The sequence below is a fragment of the Lycorma delicatula genome, chromosome 9 (genome assembly GCF_047948215.1).
Source record: "Lycorma delicatula isolate Av1 chromosome 9, ASM4794821v1, whole genome shotgun sequence".
NCBI lineage: Eukaryota > Metazoa > Arthropoda > Insecta > Hemiptera > Fulgoridae > Lycorma > Lycorma delicatula.
The window spans coordinates 113398848-113417641 of record NC_134463.1 but is presented as its reverse complement, the minus strand read 5'-3'; the positions used below and the strand labels follow the sequence as shown (position 1 = coordinate 113417641).

Genomic DNA, 18794 nt, shown 5'->3' with positions numbered 1-18794 from the left:
TCTGTTTCTTCCAAAAGTCTAACATATATACAAATACATTGCAAATCCTAATATTTGGTAAACAAATGAATGTGTTATTACAAAAAATGGTAAGAGTCTGATTTATTAATCATGGGGTGATTGATGTAAACTTTACTAAATTCAGATAAAAACTATAATAAACTATTTTATAGTTCCTTCCACTATGGAAGGAACTGGTTCTAATATTTTAAATAATTACATGGTCCTTGCTAATTCTTTGAAGAATTAGCAAGGACTATGAATTAAAGCATAAATTATGCTCTATTTTTTCTCTCATAGGAAAAAATGTTTTCAAACTACTCAAAGTAATATAATTTGCTATTGACCAATTTTGACAAAATTAAGTTTCATTCCAAATAGCTGATATTTATTTTAGATGCAGATTAATTAAGTAAACAAATATAAGATTTCTTTTATTCTTTCTTTTTTATAATTTTTATTTCTAAAAATTGTTTAAATCACCTGAAATTTTACTTATTCTTTGTCGATTTAATAATTTCTTGGTTGGTTATAAATCTATGATATGGCTAAAAATTTTATAATTATGTTTACAATCATTTATTTTACATTTGTTTTATAAAGCATCTAACTTTATTTATGTAACAAAAAAAATTCATCATATGCAATTGATGTGACATTATAGATCCATAACTAAATGTAAGCAAGTGGTTTATTAAGACTGAATATGATGTATAAATTAGAGCTAATTTTTCAATTATAATTATTTAGATAACATAAAATAATTAGGATTGTTAAATGTAAAATTATTTTAATTAAGTTATAATAGATAATCTAACCTTACACTATAAACACAAACATATTTATATGCATTTAATTTTTTTAACTATGTAGAAACATTATTTAATAATAATGCCGTCATTAAATATTAACATTAACGAGTTGTAAAACCAACTCAATATATATTATTATGGGTCCCTTTGCCATCACCAATTTTATTTTTATTAAAAACAGAAAAGCACTGATAATTTAATTTGTTTGAAATAACTTAATTCTATTACAAATTAAGTAGAAATTACAGATTTAAAATTTATAAAATTAAAACCTAAATTTATCCAATTTGTCAGTTGTTTTGGGGGTAACTGACTTATGACTCATATAAATAAGTAAAAGCTGGTGAAAGTCAAAATAGCATTATTAATTTACTATATGCTTAGCAAACAAGAAATATTAAATGCTATTTATTATGTAGTAAACCTGTGAAGTATTTTCCTATATCTTAATGGAAATATTATAACCAGGAATGCAATACAAAATCTTGTACATGATAACTGTATATTTAATTGTCTCATTTTGTTTCTTTTTGTAAAAAATTTAGCTCAATAAAGTCCTCATCCGAACGGTTACATTTACTTTTCAAAAATTATAGTTTGTCATTCATTTGTTTGTATCTTTATATATATATATATATATATATATATATATATATATATATATATATATTAAACATCCTCTCAGTATTTTATAATAATTATAAATATTTTTCTAATAATCAGTAAATTGTTCAATTGTCCAACCAGTGATTAAGATCTCTTCAAAAGATGTTTTTTATTATTATAATTATTATTATCTATTATAATTAAGGTACTTACGTATTAATGCCACCGCAGCTACAGCTTTATTTAAAAACAAAGTAGTCAATCGGATTTCGGTGGAAAATGGGCCGATATAAAGTTTAACATAAATAAATAAATATTTATTTTATAAATATAATTCAACCAAACTTAACCTATGCTCGCTTCGCTCGCTAACCTTGACTAATTAACACCGTAATTTCTTGTGTTAATCTTGTGACTAATTTCACCGTAAATTACGGTGTTAATTAGTCAAGGTTAGCGAGCGAAGTGAGCATAGGTTAAGTTTGGTTGAATTATATTTATAAAATAAATATTTATTTATTTATGTTAAACTTTATATCGGCCCATTTTCCACCGAAATCCGATTGACTACTTTGTTTTTAAATAAAGCTGTAGCTGCGGTGGCATTAATACGTAAGTACCGTAATTAATTATGATCTTATAATGAAACAAGTTAATTTAACCTGTATTAAATAAACTTTTTTTAATAATAAAAATATTGAAATCTCAGAAATTTTTAATTATAAAATAAATTTACATAAGTTATTGAACCTCCCCTCCAATCCCAGAATTGTATTTATTTATGGTTTTGAAAAGAGGTATACGAAACAAATTTTATTTGTATAATGATTAAAGAAATTATAAGAAATTGACACACTCAGGCTAAGAGTTGACCCAAAATCAATAGAATGGGAATCCACCTCATGATTTTTATTCAATTTGATAATATTCATACTGATGAAGTAACTAACTAGCCAACTATCATATATTCTCTAATATTATTATTCTATACATTTTGATTATGTTAAAATACAGTTGGGTTAATTTTTAATATGCTAATAGAAAGTATAAGAAAGGGTCAGTAGTTTTTGCTTGTATTTACTGTGACTGTATTTAATCACCTGACACTGCACAAATGAAATTTAGTAAGAAAATCTAAATAACAGTTTATATTTATTACAAGAAGAAAGAAGTTTATTGAAACTATTGCTGACTGGATATTAAACTTGATGTTAATGATTAAGATAGATGTTTTTTATAGTTCATTGGACCATCTAAGCACTTAAGTTAGTTACTAACTTCATCTAAGCATTATCAAGTTAGTTTCAATAATAAAGTGCATTCTTGTTATACCAAAACTATAGTAACACTATAGTCACAGAAGTTCCTTACTATGCAGAATGAAGTTAGTACAGTGGAAAATGCTGTCAGTAGTCAAACTTTTTAATTTAATCTGTATATTTATATATAATTACTACATATATATATATATATATATATATATAGTAATTAGCAATGAGTTATAAAATTAAGATTAGGAAAAGGAGAGAAATATGTAAAAAATGTGCACATATGATTTGTTCTACAAAATAAGCAAAAAATTAACAATATAAAAAGTTGATATTTTAATATTAATCATGTACTGTTTTAATTAACTGAAAGAGTTTTTAAAGCGGTATACATCATTTTAAAATGAAACTTACTTATATCTGAGTTTCCTCTACATTCATTGATTATATCTGTCTTTCTTCTACATTAAACCTCTCCAAGTGAAACTAACTATAGTTTCAAAACTGAAACGTATGAAGAAGTTTAACATAAATTGAAACTCAATAATTCAGACAGGTAAATTTGTATGATTTTCACTTAAAGAAAATGTACTTTATTTAAAAAATTTTATTTAATATAAAAATTATATTCTTATTGACGTACTCATTAACCTGAATGTAATTAACTATAATAATAATAATAGTAATTATATTATCAGTGCTTTTGTTTTTAATAAAAATAATAACCCCGTTCTTTATTTATCTTTTCTATAAATTAAACTATGTTTAAAAATAAAAATTATTACCATGTGATTTGACATGAGCAATATTCAATAACTTAAGTTTATTTAACGACTAAAATATATAGAAAAAAAAATCTATAAGCAGTTGACTTAAAATTAACTAGTCATAAACTACACTGTACATGTAATGTATAGAACTATTTTATCTACTCAGCAATTATATTTTACTTACTTATTCAAGGTATTACTTAACAATAACTATAAAACTATTGGCTTATATTTGTGAATTAATAATAATATTAAAAAATACACTTAAAATATTAAATATTTTCTTGGCACCTTCAGCTATATCAAATATTCTTCATTAAATAATATTTATATACTTACAAGAAAAAGAAGTAGAAATTAGAGAAAAATTATAGGAATAAATAATGTGGTTAAAAAGTTTGTTTATCATTCTTACATTCTCTACTAAAATATTTTTCTTGCGATGTGCTTAAAAAAAATTGTTATAAGTATTTTTGTGAATTAATACTATTTTATTTATATTTGTATGAATTTTTTTCTTCTTGAACCTATATCAATTGTTTCAAGCGGTATATTCATTGTAGGTTCTGGTAATAATGCACCTGCACCACGGTTACATCTTGGTATTTTTGATATCTTTTCACATCTCCATGATACATTCCAAAAAGCATATCCTTCAGGACATTGGTATATCTCACCTGAAATATAAACAAGCATTAATTAAATTCCAATTTGTATTTACATTCAGATATTTTGAGAAATATTTAAAGCTTTACAAAGTTTATATGAATTAATTATATTTTTTTACTGCTAGATTATTGTTCAATTATATCCCTTTTTATAATAGGAATACAGTTGAATGTTAAATAATGTTGGAGGTGACAAGGCATTACTGTGGGGAGGAATTAGTGTGGTCATAACAGCATAAAGATGGATTATTCTATTCGTAGACCCCTCAAGTACAGTAAAAAAAAAAAAAAACATAACGAAACAGAAGAAAATTATTGATATCAAGTAGTGTTACAGAGCAGAGTATAACTATTATAAAATTTGTTATTGTTTCGTTCCATGTTGAGCCGGTTGGTACTGCACTCTAGCATCTACTAGCGCTAGCCGACGAGTTAGTCTCGTACAATCATTACAGTCGAGAATCCCACCAGGTGTGGTCATGTACATTTAGTCTAAGGTGACTAACGAGTCTAATGTGACCATTCGACTGCCGAATCCTACTCAGTGCGGTCATGATTGTTTAGTCTAAGGTGACTAACGGGTCTAAGGGGTCTCTCGAGAGTCGGATCCCGCTTGAAGCGGTCATGATTTGTTTAATGTAACATTTCATTCTAGTGCAGAATAGTTTTATTTTGTAGTCTAAAGTCTAATGTGGCTTATAGTGTTTATTGATAATGTTCAATAGTATAATTTTGACTAATGTGTCATTTATTCATTGGTATAATGTGATTTGTATTTTCGATAATCAAAAAATGTCTAATGTGACAAATTAAAATTTAATGATTCAAGAAGAATATGTTTTAGTTCATTTCATCATCTCAACCATCATTTCAATTCAGTCCATACTTACTCTATAACTTAATAGATAACAAAAAAAAATGTGTGTGTGTGTGTGTGTGTGTGTGTATATATATATATATATATACAAGCATCTTTAATCTATCACAAGTCTTGTTTAATGAATAAGCTGTGATGGGTTAAATGATTAGTAATTACTTTTGTGAAGTAATGTATTAGTCAAGAGTTAATATTATTTACTATTTTTTTTATGCTGCTGTTTATAAATAATGACATGAATTCTTGTAGAGGATTGCATTTGAGTATATTACAATACGTATTATAATTATGTTAAATTAAATGTACTTAACTTTATAATATTTCTGGTTGTATTTGCCAGAAGTAAAAGTAAATTCAATAGTTTACAAAATATCCTTTGCTAATTACTTGAAAAAATATTGAAATTATTTTACTTATGACTTAAAAAAAATTCTAGAATTGATTGAAAGATAATTTTATATTTGTTTACCTTGCATTATTCCACGTCCTGATCGTTTACACTTATAGAATTTATTACAATCTCCCTCATATGGGAAATGGCCTTCTTTTGGACAAATTGGTTCAGTTGAAGATCTTGGCAACTGAAAATTAACAGATAAAAAACCAGAATTTTTAAAATTTAAATTTGTTGAAACATCAATATAGTACTAATTCTAGCAGTGAAATTAAAATACAATATTGTGAAACAAAAATAGAAATGGATAAATAATAATAATAATAATAATTCTAGCTAAATATTTTAAAAATCTACTAAACTGTGAAACCCCAAAGAATTATTAAATTTTGGAACTAATAATAAACCCAACCCAGACTCAGAACCCCCCCACAGAACGGGAGATATAACACATCATTAAGACACTGGAAAACAATAAAGCACCTGGAGAAGATGGAATAATGGCGGAAATGTTAAAATGGGGAGAAGGGAAAATAGTAAAGATGATGCAACAAATCTGTGAAGAGATTTGGAAAACTGAAAAGATCCTGGAAGAATGAAAAAGAGCCTTCATACACCCTCTACACAAGAAAGGTGACAAAATAGACAATAATAATTATAGAGGAATGTCCTTCCTATCAGTAGCATACAAAATGTTATCAAAGGCCCTCCAAGATAAAATCGACAAACAAATGGATCATTTAATCGGTGAATACCAGGGAGGATTTAGAAAGGGCAGATCATGTGCCGAACAAATTTTCAGGAGCATTATTAGGTTTAGAGCAATAACCAGCAAAAATACAGTAACATTTGTGGAATTTAAAAAGGCGTATGACTCCATAGATAGACTAATATTATTTAAAATTTTAGAAGAATTTGGCATAGACAAAAAGACCACAAAATTACAGAACAAACTTTAACATGTACAACCTCCAAAGTTAAATTCATGGGCAAAATTTCAGAAACCTTCAGCATCAAGATGGGAGTTAGGTAAGGGGATGGACTATCACCAACACTTTTTAACATTATACAGGGAAAAATCATCAGGGAATGGTGGAAACAACTAGAAAAAGAGAATATCAAAGAAATAGGACTGAGACCAAAAAAAACAAATTAACAATAGACTGCCAGGCATTGGCGGATGACATAGCACTTCTGACATCAAAGAAGATGCATGGATAATGGTTGAGAAACTACAGGAAACTGCACAAAAATCTGGACTACAAATTTCATTTGAAAAAACGGAATATATGGAATGGAAACACAAGAATGAAAAATATCCAGAAACAAGATACGGCTAGATCAACAGGGTCAGGCTTATGAAATTGATTTTTGATCATCTTAAAAATCAGAAACACAACAAATTTGGTTATGGAAATCAGAAGTGATCTGGTGGAAATGAGCATCCTGGAAGAAGACATAGCTAACATGGATGTTTTCAGGAAAAAGATACATAATTGGAAGCAATTTAAAGAACAAAAGCAGATACACGAGATGGGTTTAAAGGCTGATGAACAGAAGAAGGCTAGTAGAGAGCGAATGAAGAAAATCTGGGAAGCAAGAAAGATGAAACTCATTTACCGGTCCAAAGAAAACCTTAATGCTTAAAAAAATAATTATTATTATTACTAAATAACGTATTTGGTTTTTATTTTAAAAATGTTGTATAATGTTTATTTATAAATTATACATACACTGTATATTTATTTTTAATGACTGGTTATAATTTGGAGAATATTCTAATTTTATTACTTCATTTGATCTATTTTATAACTATTATGGGTCGTCTTAAATGGCCTACTTTCATTCCTCATTTTCTGTCTTAAAACCGAAACAGAAAAAGGTCAGCAGCATCTCTAGTAATAGTAAGCAGATATCATGAGATTGTCAAACTTAAGAAATATCAAGCATAGTTAGCTACAAGTTGAACTACAGCTAAAGTAGTTACTTTAGCTATAGTTAGCTAAATTAACTATGAGCACATCATATGTGAAGGGAACTTCACAGATGCACAGCATTTAATATTATGCTCTCCATTTCTTAATTCTATTTCTTATTCTTTGACTATTCACCAGTTCGTTTTGTTATCCTAGTTGACAAATCTTACTTCACTCCATATTTTTTAGTTCACTGACAAAAACATCTATGTTTTTATAATACTCATCTTGCATATTGTTACATATCTTATTAGTATTAGAAATATTAAAATAAGGTAGTGGTAGTAACTCAACCAATCACATTTCTTGCATATTAATAGTCACCACAGCAGAACTCTATGATTGTTGTGTATTAAATTCTGAAAATCTTTGAATACATAGTACTTCGTTGTTTTGGGGCCTCCATATAGGTAACTGTTTACACTTACGTGTTTGTGTAGTACATATATCTATCCTGTAGCTTATTACTTTTTGGTTAACCAGGATATGCTTTAATTTGAACTTAAAAAAAATTATGGCTAGGAGAAAATATCAGTTTTTGTTTGTTTGGGTGAGTGAATAACTTTGAGATTATAAATCAAAACAAAAATTATTATGTGAGCTACAGGGAGGTGTAACTACAATAAAATATAATCAAGAAAAGTTTAAAACCAACCCAAATTAAAATCTCTGAACTAAATATCAACAAATATATTAAATGATTGTCTGGAAAAGAATGTAAAGATTTTCCTATCTTTAACAAGAAAGAATTATTTAATAACACATAAAAATCAAAAATCTATAACAATGTTTTACACTTAAAAACTAACAGGGTGAACCAGAGTATAATTATGATAACTAAATCTAATGCTTAAAGCAATGCAAAATTAGAATGAATATATACTTTATTTACAGGTTGACAATCACAAATCCATTACAGTATCAATATAGTCCATAAATAATTTAGTGTCATACAATACTGTCCATAATCACCCAGTACTTCCTTCATTAGTTTTTTGAACCCATGATATGGGATTTGCGTAAGATATGTGCACCAACAGAATTTGATAGATTTTATTTTATACATAAATCTGCTGCTTTATATTATCTATTTATTTACTTAAACATTACAATAATTATCCATAAACTTGGATGCTAGTGGTGAAAATCAGCTTTTATTAGAGCTGAACTGTTAAAACATGTAATCTTCCTTGATATTCTGCAGTTTTGTAAAAAAAAATTATTAAATATATCAATTTTTTTTAAAATTAGTTATTAACTGTTCATAAAGGAACATAGTGAGATTAATACATTATTCTAAATTTAACCTTAAAACTTCAAAACTCTTTGACTTATTTTCATGAATAATTCATTTCAAATCTGCTGGTGATACTGGGGACATCCCAATATGAAGAGCTTTTAATAGTATTATTTATTATTCCTGAAGTTCCTTTTATTATTTCTATTCTAAAAATTCCTTCATGAGAAATCTATATGGTTTCATTCTTTCTATTATTTTTTTAAACATATTTCATTACTCTTTCTGTAGATGTGTTGATATAATTTAATAAAGATGAATTGCAATAAGCGAATTATTCTGTCAAATTTTTATAACCAACTTGCTTTAAATTTTTTATTTACTTATGCTTATTAAGAACTTGTATCTCTCATTACAAGATTTATGGTATCATCAACATGGAAAATAATTTTGTTTATTGCTTTACATATTTATTTAAAAATAAATAATAAAAAAGAATATGCATTTACCGGTGGAGTTGAGCCATCAGCTACTCTGCGAACCAATCTTTGATTTGCCAGAGATCCAGAACAAGGAGTGGCTTCAGCTTTAAAAATAAAAAAATGTTATCAGTTTAAATTGTAAGATATGTAACATTTCCTTAATAAAAAAACATATATCAAAACACATGCATACACAACACATACATATACATCAAAACACATACAGTTTCTGTGACTAAAAGCTTCTCTTCATGAAGGAAAATATTAATAATTTTTATAGATTCTCATTTCTTTGTTAATGTATGATACTTATATTCAGAAGAATAAAATGTTCTTACTTAAAAGAAAGTTAAATTATCTTTATTACAATATTAAAATTATTAATATAAAAATGTTATTATTTTATGTTAATGAATTTGAAAAATTATTTAATGTGACAAAATTTGAAGAAATGATAATTTTCTTTATGCTGAAGTCTGGGATCATAGTAAAAAAGAGATGGTCCTGGTTGGTGCCATGTTTTTAATTTCATATTTTTTTTTTACATAATATTCTAGTTAAACATTTCATATAATTTCATTTTTTTACTAATATGGGTAAGTTTAATGTTACTTCTTCAGAATAAAAAAACCTTTAATATGGTTCTTAAATTTTAAATATTCTTTTTAAAGAAAAAATAATTGAGTAATAGTTTTTAAAGATAAAAATAATATCTAGAACCCCAAGCAACTAGTAGTCTAGTTCCATTGGTATTCTAAATTGAATACATGCTCTATTTATTTATCATCATGAAAGATTATTATTTTATATATATATATATACATATATATCATTTAAGTTTAATCATGTTTCTTATTAGTGGTGTATAAGATAATATTTTTTAAGAAAATGGTTGGATTATTTTTTAAACAGAGGTATATATCTGATAAAGTTAATTAATTGTTCAAAAGTACAGACTTTTCTACAACATATTCTTAAAAAGTGCAAACTTTGGCTAAAAAATAATCAAAAAATTAATTATATTGTGACATAATTTTTGTATTAGATTTTAGCAACATAGATGCAATATTACAAGTATAAAATTATTAAATTTTGTTAGCACTAGGATTCATTATTGCCATTTTAATTAAAAGAAGATAACTTGTTTTTATGCTCATATTTATAATCTTTCATTCTTTTATATATATTAATTAACCAACAAAAAAAAGATTAAATGAAATAATTCAGATTATAATAATATTATTATTAATGTAAACTTACTTGGTGGCAAGCACTGAATTTTTCTTTCATCATAGTGCGTATCATTTGGACAAGACAAGACAACAACTCTCATGTCATAATTATTAGGTGATGTTGTACACTGGTAGAAGAGGTTGCAGTACTTTGGATGTCTTCTGAATCCAGTTGGGCAAACTAGATGGAACTGATCATTATCAATTGCTGGACATGATTCATCTTTTTCACTTCCATCAGGACTGGTTGTTGAATCTGGAGGATTGGTTTCCTCTGGAGCAGTTGATGTTGTTCCTTCTGGTTGGCTGGTCTCTGTACTTTGCTCAGTGACTGGATTTGTTGTACCTGGTGAGGATGGTGTTGAGGTTTCAGAGGTAGTTAGGCTTGGTGTTGTTGAATCAGTAATAGTTGTTTCTGATGATATTTCTGTAGGTGGGGGTGTGGATATTTCAGTGGTTCCTGGTGGTGTACCTGTTGACCCTGGAAGAGTTCCAGTTGTTCCTGGTGGAGTTCCAGTGGTTCCTGGTTGAGTTCCAGTTGTTCCTGGTGGAGTTCCAGTGGTTCCTGGTTGAGTTCCAGTGGTTCCTGGTGGAGTACCAGTGGTTCCTGGTTGAGTTCCTGTTGTTCCTGGAGGAGTACCAGTGGTTCCTGGTTGAGTTCCTGTTGGAGTACCAGTTGATCCTGGTTGAGTGTCTGTAGATCCTGGTGTAGTTCCTGTAGATCCTGGCAATGTTCCTGTTGTTCCTGGTTGTGTGTCTGTTGATCCAGGCTGAGTACCTGTTGATCCAGGTGATGTTTCTGTTGTACTTGCTTGTTCAGTTGATTCAGATGTTACAGTTGTTGTTCCTGGTTGAGTGGATCCAGGTGGAGTTCCAGTAGATTGTGTCTCTGTTAAACCACCTGTTGATTGTTCTGTTTGACTAGTGGAAGGATATTTATCAGGGGGAGTGCCAGTGGTGGGGATAGTTGTTTCAGATACTGGTGTAACCTGTGTTGTAGTTTCCTGAATAGTAGAAACCTCTGTTTGTGCTGGTGGTGTTGGTTGTGGTGGTATTGGCTTGGTACTAGAAGTGGTTGATCCTCCACAATCTGTTCGTTTAACCGCCCAAGGGTGGTTACAGACTGTATTGTCTGGATCCCAGACAGTACCTTCTCCACATTTAAAATCATATTTTATGTTGTTGTGGCATCTATAAAATCTTGTACAGTCGCCTTCTACTGGATAATAGCCATCTCCTCCACTGCAATCACCTTTTGAAGGTGAAAGTGTTGATGACTCTGTATCTGTGGGTTGTTTGCATGGTGGAGTTTGGCTGCTGCTTATTTGTGAACTAGTTTCTACAGAAGTTGAACTGGTGCTGCTACCAGATGATGTACTTCCTTGTGTAGGTGTTGTAGAAGATTCTGAAGTAGGTGAAGTAGAAGATGCTGAGCAATCAGTACGTTTTACTGCCCATGGATGATTACAGACGGTGTTATCTGGATCCCATACTGTGCCTGTCCCACATTTAAAGTCATATTTAATATTGTTATGGCATCTATAGAATTTAGAACAGTCTCCTTTTACTGGGAAAAATCCATCGCTGGTGCATGTTTCAGATGAACCTGATGTAGTTGTTGGAGTAGAAGAAGGTTGTGAACTAATTTCTGGTTTACCTTGTGTTGTTTGTGATGGTGGTTTTTGACTGGAACTAAAAGGTGTTTCTACACTTTCAGGACTTTCTTCAGGAACCATTTCTTCACCTGGTGATGCATTATCACTAGGTTGAGTTGGATATACACCACTTGTACTAGATGAAGGAGTAGATGGCTGATTGCTGGGTGCTGGGCTAGTTGAACTCGATGCTCCAGGGTCAGGTGGTAAATAACTACTTCCAGGACCCTGATTTGAAGTAGAGCTTGATGTATTATCCCCTGGAGGAGGTTGTGATGAAGTTCCACTACAGTCTCTTGCTGGGTATACAGAATTAGGATAATTACAGTTTCCTATCGCAGGATCAAATATAGTTCCTGGTGGACAGTCAAAGTGATATACAGTGAATCTTTCTCCCTTATTTTCATCCAGATCTACACAACGATAGAATTTCTTACAGTCAGTAGGGTGTGGATAAAATCCAGCTTTAGGACATGTTATTTGAGATGATGGTGGAGATATTCCACAGGGTTTACCATTAAGACCTGCTGTTGTTTGTTGACCTGGTGTTGTTTGACTTGGTGATTGGGGTGAAACAGTTGTGGTTGTTGAAGATTGTTGCCCTCCTGAATTTGGTATCTGATTTTCTGATGAACCAGAACCAGATGTCTGGCTTCCAGGAGTAGGTTGAACTGGAGGTTGGCTTGGAGATGTTGTCTGACTTGATGTTGGTTGTCCTCCATCAGGCCTAGAGGGAGACTGTGTTCCACTAGGCTTCTCAGAAGGTGGTCCATGAGGTATTTCATTTCCTGTGTCTACATTATTACTTGCTGTACTGGATGGTATACTAGAAGATGAACTGCTACCAGATGAACCACTCATACAGTCTGTTCGTTTTAGAGCCCAAGGATGGTTACATGTCTCCACATCAGGATCCCAGAAAGTACCTGGACCACAAGTGAAATCAAATTTTGTGTATTTATCCCCAAATTTAACACATCTGTAAAATCTTGTGCATTGGCCATATACTGGAAAGAAACCCTCAGATTTGCACTGAGGCTGTTGAGATGGTGGTGGTTGCTGACTTGTTGAAGACTGCTGACTAGTAGGTGGGTTTTCATTAATACTCCCAGTTTGTTGACCAGTAGGCTGATCACCATCGGGTTCCTGAGAGTTTTCTGGTTGTGAAGAGATGCCTGTAGTTGCTTCTGTTGTTGATGGTTGAGAGGGTTTTTGTGTTTGTGATGAGCTAACAGGAGCAGGTGAACTACTAGTTGGTGGTGCTTGAGTTGTAGGTATTTGGGTAGGTTTAGGTGTTGATGGTGATGGTTGCATAGAGGCATCTGTTTGAGATGGATTTTGTGTGGTTTGGTAAGTTGGTAAAGGTTGAGTAGGTTTTTGAGTGGTCTGAACAGATGGTTTTGTTGATGTTGCTGGAGGTTGAGTTATAATAGGTTGTAAGGTTGTTGGACTTACTGTTGTTTGCTCTGTAGTGAATTGAGTTGTTGGTTGTAATGTAGTTGTTGACTGCTGACTGTTAGTTTGCTGTGGAGTTAAAGGTGTAGTTTGACCACTTCCTGAAGATGATGTTTCTTGATTATTAGTAGCTGACTGATTATCAGTAGTAGATTGCTCTGTTCCAGAAACTGTTGTTCCACTTGTTCCTTGTAGGTCTCCAGTTGTTTGAGTTTCTGAGTTAGTTGTACTTTGGTTACCTTCAGATGATGTAGTCTGCTGATTGTTACCTGAGGATGTTGTTTGCTGGTTGCTTCCAGTCATAGTAGTTTGTTGATTTTCTCCCGTGGTCGTTTGTTGAGTGCTTCCTGCAGATGTTGTCTGCTGGTTGCTTCCAGTGGTAGTAGTTTGCTGATTTTCTCCAGTGGTTGTTTGTTGAGTGCTTCCTGCAGATGTTGTCTGCTGGTTGCTTCCAGTGGTAGTAGTTTGCTGATTTTCTCCAGTGGTTGTTTGTTGAGTGCTTCCTGCAGATGTTGTTTGTTGATTACTTCCTGAAGACGTTGTTTGTTGAGTACTACCTGCAGATGTTGTCTGCTGGTTGCTTCCAGTGGTAGTAGTTTGCTGATTTTCTCCAGTGGATGTTTGTTGAGTGCTTCCTGCAGACGTTGTTTGTTGATTACTTCCTGAAGACGTTGTTTGTTGAGTACTACCTGCAGATGTTGTCTGCTGATTGCTTCCAGTGGTAGTAGTTTGTTGATTTTCTCCAGTGGTTGTTTGTTGATTACTTCCTGAAGATGTTGTTTGTTGAGTGCCACCTGTAGAAGTTGTTTGCTGGTTACTTCCTGAAGATGTTGTTTGTTGAGTGCTACCTGCAGAAGTTGTTTGCTGGTTGCTTCCTGAGGATGTTGTTTGTTGAGTGCTACCTGCAGAAGTTGTTTGCTGGTTGCTTCCTGAGGATGTTGTTTGTTGATTACTTTCTGAAGATGTTGTTTGTTGAGTACTACCTGCATTAGTTGTTTGCTGGTTGCTTCCTGAGGATGTTGTTTGTTGATTACTTCCTGAAGATGTTGTTTGTTGATTGCTACCTGCAGATGTTGTCTGCTGGTTGCTGCCTGAGGAAGTAGTTTGCTGATTTCCTCCAGAGGTAGTAGTTTGTTGATTAGTACCTGAAGAAGTAGTTTGCTGGTTATTTGCTGAGGATGTTGTTTGCTGATTACTGCCAGAGGAAGTAGTTTGCTGATTATTTTGGGAGGACGTTGTTTGTTGTTGGCCACTTGTAGATGATTGTTGATTATTTGCAGATGATGTAGTTTGGCTGCTTCCAGATGAACCACTCTGGTTACTACTAGAAGATGAACTTCCTTGATTACTTCCTGAAGTTGTAGTTTGTTGATTACTACCACTACTGCCCTGTTGATTACTAGATGATGAGCTTTGTTGACTACTCCCTGATGCTGTTGATTGTTGACTGTTTGAGGCTGATGTGCTTTGTTGATTACTTCCTGATGATGTGCTTCCTTGAGTAGCTCCTGATGTTGTTTGAGTGGATCCACCAGCAGATGAACTTTGTTGGTTTGAGGAAGATGAACTTGATTGTCCGCCTCCTCCTGCTGCTGTAGTAGTTTGTCCTCCAGTAGAAGTTGTGTTAGACCATTCAAAATTAGATGATGATGATGTACTTGATGCTGATGATGATGAATTTGACCATGACTGTGTGATTGTGCTTCCAACAGTAGAATCTGATTGTATAAGTGAAACTGATGAACTGGCTGTAGTAGAGTCCTGACCACAATCTGGTCTATGTACAAGATGAGCATGATTGCAGGTTTGTAATTCCTGATCCCAAGCTGTTCCTGCACCACAGTTGAATTCATATCGAATAAATTTTCCATTTCCAGAGTCAACACATCTCACAAACTTTGTACAATCACCTTTGACAGGCTGCAGTCCTTCTGTTTGGCATTGATCACTGTCAATTTCATTTCCAGCCACATCTGAGTCTGAGCTAGAAGAGTCTGACGATTCTTGGAATGGGGGTTGACTGACAGCAGGACTTTCAGGATACTGAGGGGTTTGAGGGTAGGATGGTTGTATGCCAGTTTGAGGATAAGAAGGTTGTGCTGAAGTTTGAGGGTAAGATTGTGCAGGAGTTTGTGGATATGATGGTGGTGCAGGAGTTGGAGCGTAAGAGGGTGGTGTAGAGGGTTGAGGATAAGGAGGTTGTGCAGGTGGTTGAGGGTAAGGTGGCTGTGCTGGAGGTTGAGGATAAGAAGGTTGTCCTGGAGGTTGTGCAGGTGGCTGAGGGTACGATGGTTGTGCAGGAGGTTGGGGATAAGAAGGTTGACCTGGTGGTTCTGGATATGATGGTTGAGATGAAGGGTAACCTGGTTTTTGAGAATTTGGTGGCGGACCATAATCTTGATAATCTGGAGATGGTTCAGGTTCTGGATCACTTGGTGGTACAACATTACGACATTCTGGCCTTGGTGAACTATGTGGATGACCGCATACATTTAATTGTGGGTCATATACTGTCCCTGGACCGCATTGAAATTGGAACGGCGTTAAACTACGAGTAGATCCACCAAAGTTAACACATCTATAGAAAACGAAACAGTTTTCAGGATCTGGATGAAATCCTTCGCTTGGACATTTAAATTTAGTAGTTGTTGAGCCTTGACGACTTGTTCTTATTCTATCTCCTCTGCCCTCAGAACCTAAAACAAGTTGCTTTTATTATATATGTGTTTATAAAAATATACAAGAAAATATGTAATTGTTAGATATTTTTATTATAAAATATATAATGAAAATTTTAACTTGTTAAAAAAAGAGCTAACTTATATTAATATTAAATTATATAACAATAATAAATTCATTAACATAAAATTACATTAATTTTTAAAAAATCATTAATGCATTTCAAAAAATTATAAAGTTATTGAAAAATTGTTAGCTGGTATATATATTTTAATAATAACAAAAAAAAAGAATTAAATTGTAGTGGGCTGCGAATTACTATAAAAATCAAATTGAAATTAAATTTAATATAGGCTTTAATTATGTAATATGTACTAAAAGGTTATTGAAGTGAAGGTACAAAGGAAAACCTGAAATATTAGAATATTTAGAAAATAGTACTTCGTTTTGTGATTCTAGTTAGAAGAGTTATTAAAATAATTTATTAATGAAGTGATATTTAATGTAACATTTAATTTGGATCTTATATAAGTCCCTTTCACTATGCCTGTCTCCATGCTCCTTTCACTCCAGTTAAACCTTTGAGCTCTGAACAGCTCCCACTTCATTTTATGTCATCTTTACTTTCTCATTATTACTGGTGTTAGATACACATGAATGTGTTGGATAAACAATTGAAAAACAGACAAAATATTAGAAATTGTAAAAAATTAAAACTTCTTAAAATTCTTAAGTCGGAATCCTTTTTTTATCAAATATTTTCCATGTTGTTTACATGTGTAGTGTATAAAAAAGGAGATGAGAAGGTGAATTAATCAGCCAGGTGACCCCAAAAAAAAAATCCAACAACCGATGGAAATGATACTATACTATTTCTATATTATTTCTAAATTTCTTTCTAAATGTTTTTCTTTATTTTTAAATTTGTGAGTAATAAAATTTTATTTTAGCAAAGATCATTTTTATGAATTATCTTTTCATATGATTACCCGGTAAGTAAACATTTAAGAAGGGAGCTATTATATGTAACGCGGAAGTTTTTTTTAATATTATGTCATACTTGTTTAACTTTTTGTTTATGTAGTGCATGTTGCATTAGTTAAACTTTGAAGGCGTTTCATTTTTTACTGTGTGGCCAAACTACATTCCATATAGGTAATTTGATTTCTTTAGCTCTAACGGAAAAAGAAGTTGACCCTTAAGATGATCATTTACTATAGCGGTTCTTATACATATTTATATAACAAAATAAAAAAAAATAAACAAATTGTCCTAATCAATATATATGTATATACATGTTGTTATGGGTTTTTAAATTTATTTCATTTAATTTTTTAAATGATTTTGAACTAGCATAATCTTTTTTTTTAGCTCTTATATTTTTAACCTGTATATCACAAATAATATAAATTTATTCAGTTGGTAATTTTTTAAGACTATAATTAAAAAAAAAATGTTCTGTTTTTACGCCAATTTTTCGAAATTTCTTTTATGTGAAGTTATGCGAAAGTTTTGCAACTGGGTTCCCTTCGTGATTGTAACTTACTAAAGAGATGATGTTAGGAAAATTTTAAGATGTGAAAAAATGTTTTATGACAGAAATTCCAACCCAGACCCTTCCTGATAAAAGACAGAAGCGATACTAACTTTGCCCTAACATCACATAGATTGTATTTTTACAGGACTCCCCAAAAATTAATGTAACTTATTTGGGGTTATATATGTATGTTCGTTTATTCCACCGTAGCAGCTCAACAGCTGAACCGATTTAGATGTACGACCCCGCGTTGGAATCCTTACGTTACCGGGAGTGTCATAAGCTATATAAATATTTATATATGTATATAATTTTTTGACGGGTCGTATGTTCAATCATGTAAGCATGTTCTTTCTTCTTCCTCTTATTTTTTGGTGTTGCATCTTCTTACTTATTGTTTATAAACATTTAAGAAAAAATGTGGTGTGGGCATCACATCACTTCCTTGTACGCCTATTAAATTACATACAAACATTTTTTTTAAAATGAAAAGTGCATATAATTTTATTTCATTAATAACTTCCGATATTTTTTCATTTTTATTATTATTTTTGAATTATTATTTATCGTAAAACTTTTTTTTACAATTAGAGGTTAATAATTGTTAATAAATCAATGTATTTAAATTGAAAAAAAAAAGTTAAACAAAAAAGAGATGAAGTCTGATTCGAACCGACGTACCTTCCCTTGATCCAAATATAGGGTGTCCCATATAAAACGTAACCCAACCTTATATTGGTAGGTATTGAAATAATAAAAAGGCATGTGTAAATGTAAAAGTAATTTTTTTTATTACCATCCATTACCTTACATTTAGAGTAAATCTTGGAAGTGGCCGCCATCTTCTTGAATACAAGCTTCAATTCTTTTTACAGCGTTTCTTGCAACTTTTTTCAAAGTTTGTGGCTAGATATTTAATACGGCTTGTTCAATATTGACTTTCAATCGTTCAAGTGTTCGTGGTTTGTTGGTGTAGGCTTTTTCTTTGAGGTAACCCCGTAGAAAAAAAATCCGCCGCAGTCAAATCTGGAGATCTTGGTGGCCACAAGCCTCGACCGATAACACGATTACCAAAGAATTCCTCTACGAAATCAGAAGTTGAACCTGCGTAGGGCGATGTCGCACCGTCATGTTGTAGCCAGCAGT

At 31.5% G+C, this 18794-nt stretch overlaps 1 protein-coding gene and 1 long non-coding RNA gene across 2 annotated transcripts in view; one reads left to right on the top strand and one right to left on the bottom strand.

Annotated features, from left to right (window-relative positions):
- The window catches only part of LOC142329844 (uncharacterized), a 164688-nt gene that overhangs the window by 25735 nt on the left and 120159 nt on the right, over positions 1–18794 (top strand). The window lies entirely within an intron of this gene.
- Positions 3808–18794, bottom strand: part of LOC142329842 (uncharacterized) — a 175612-nt gene continuing 160625 nt past the window's right edge. The window contains exons 3-6 of the mRNA XM_075374704.1: positions 10351–16128; positions 9118–9194; positions 5471–5582; positions 3808–4133 (exon numbers count right to left, since the gene is read on the bottom strand). Of these exons, the coding sequence (XP_075230819.1) occupies positions 3952–4133; positions 5471–5582; positions 9118–9194; positions 10351–16128 (6149 nt within the window). The 3' untranslated portion in view covers positions 3808–3951. The remainder of the gene's footprint in view (positions 4134–5470; positions 5583–9117; positions 9195–10350; positions 16129–18794) is intronic.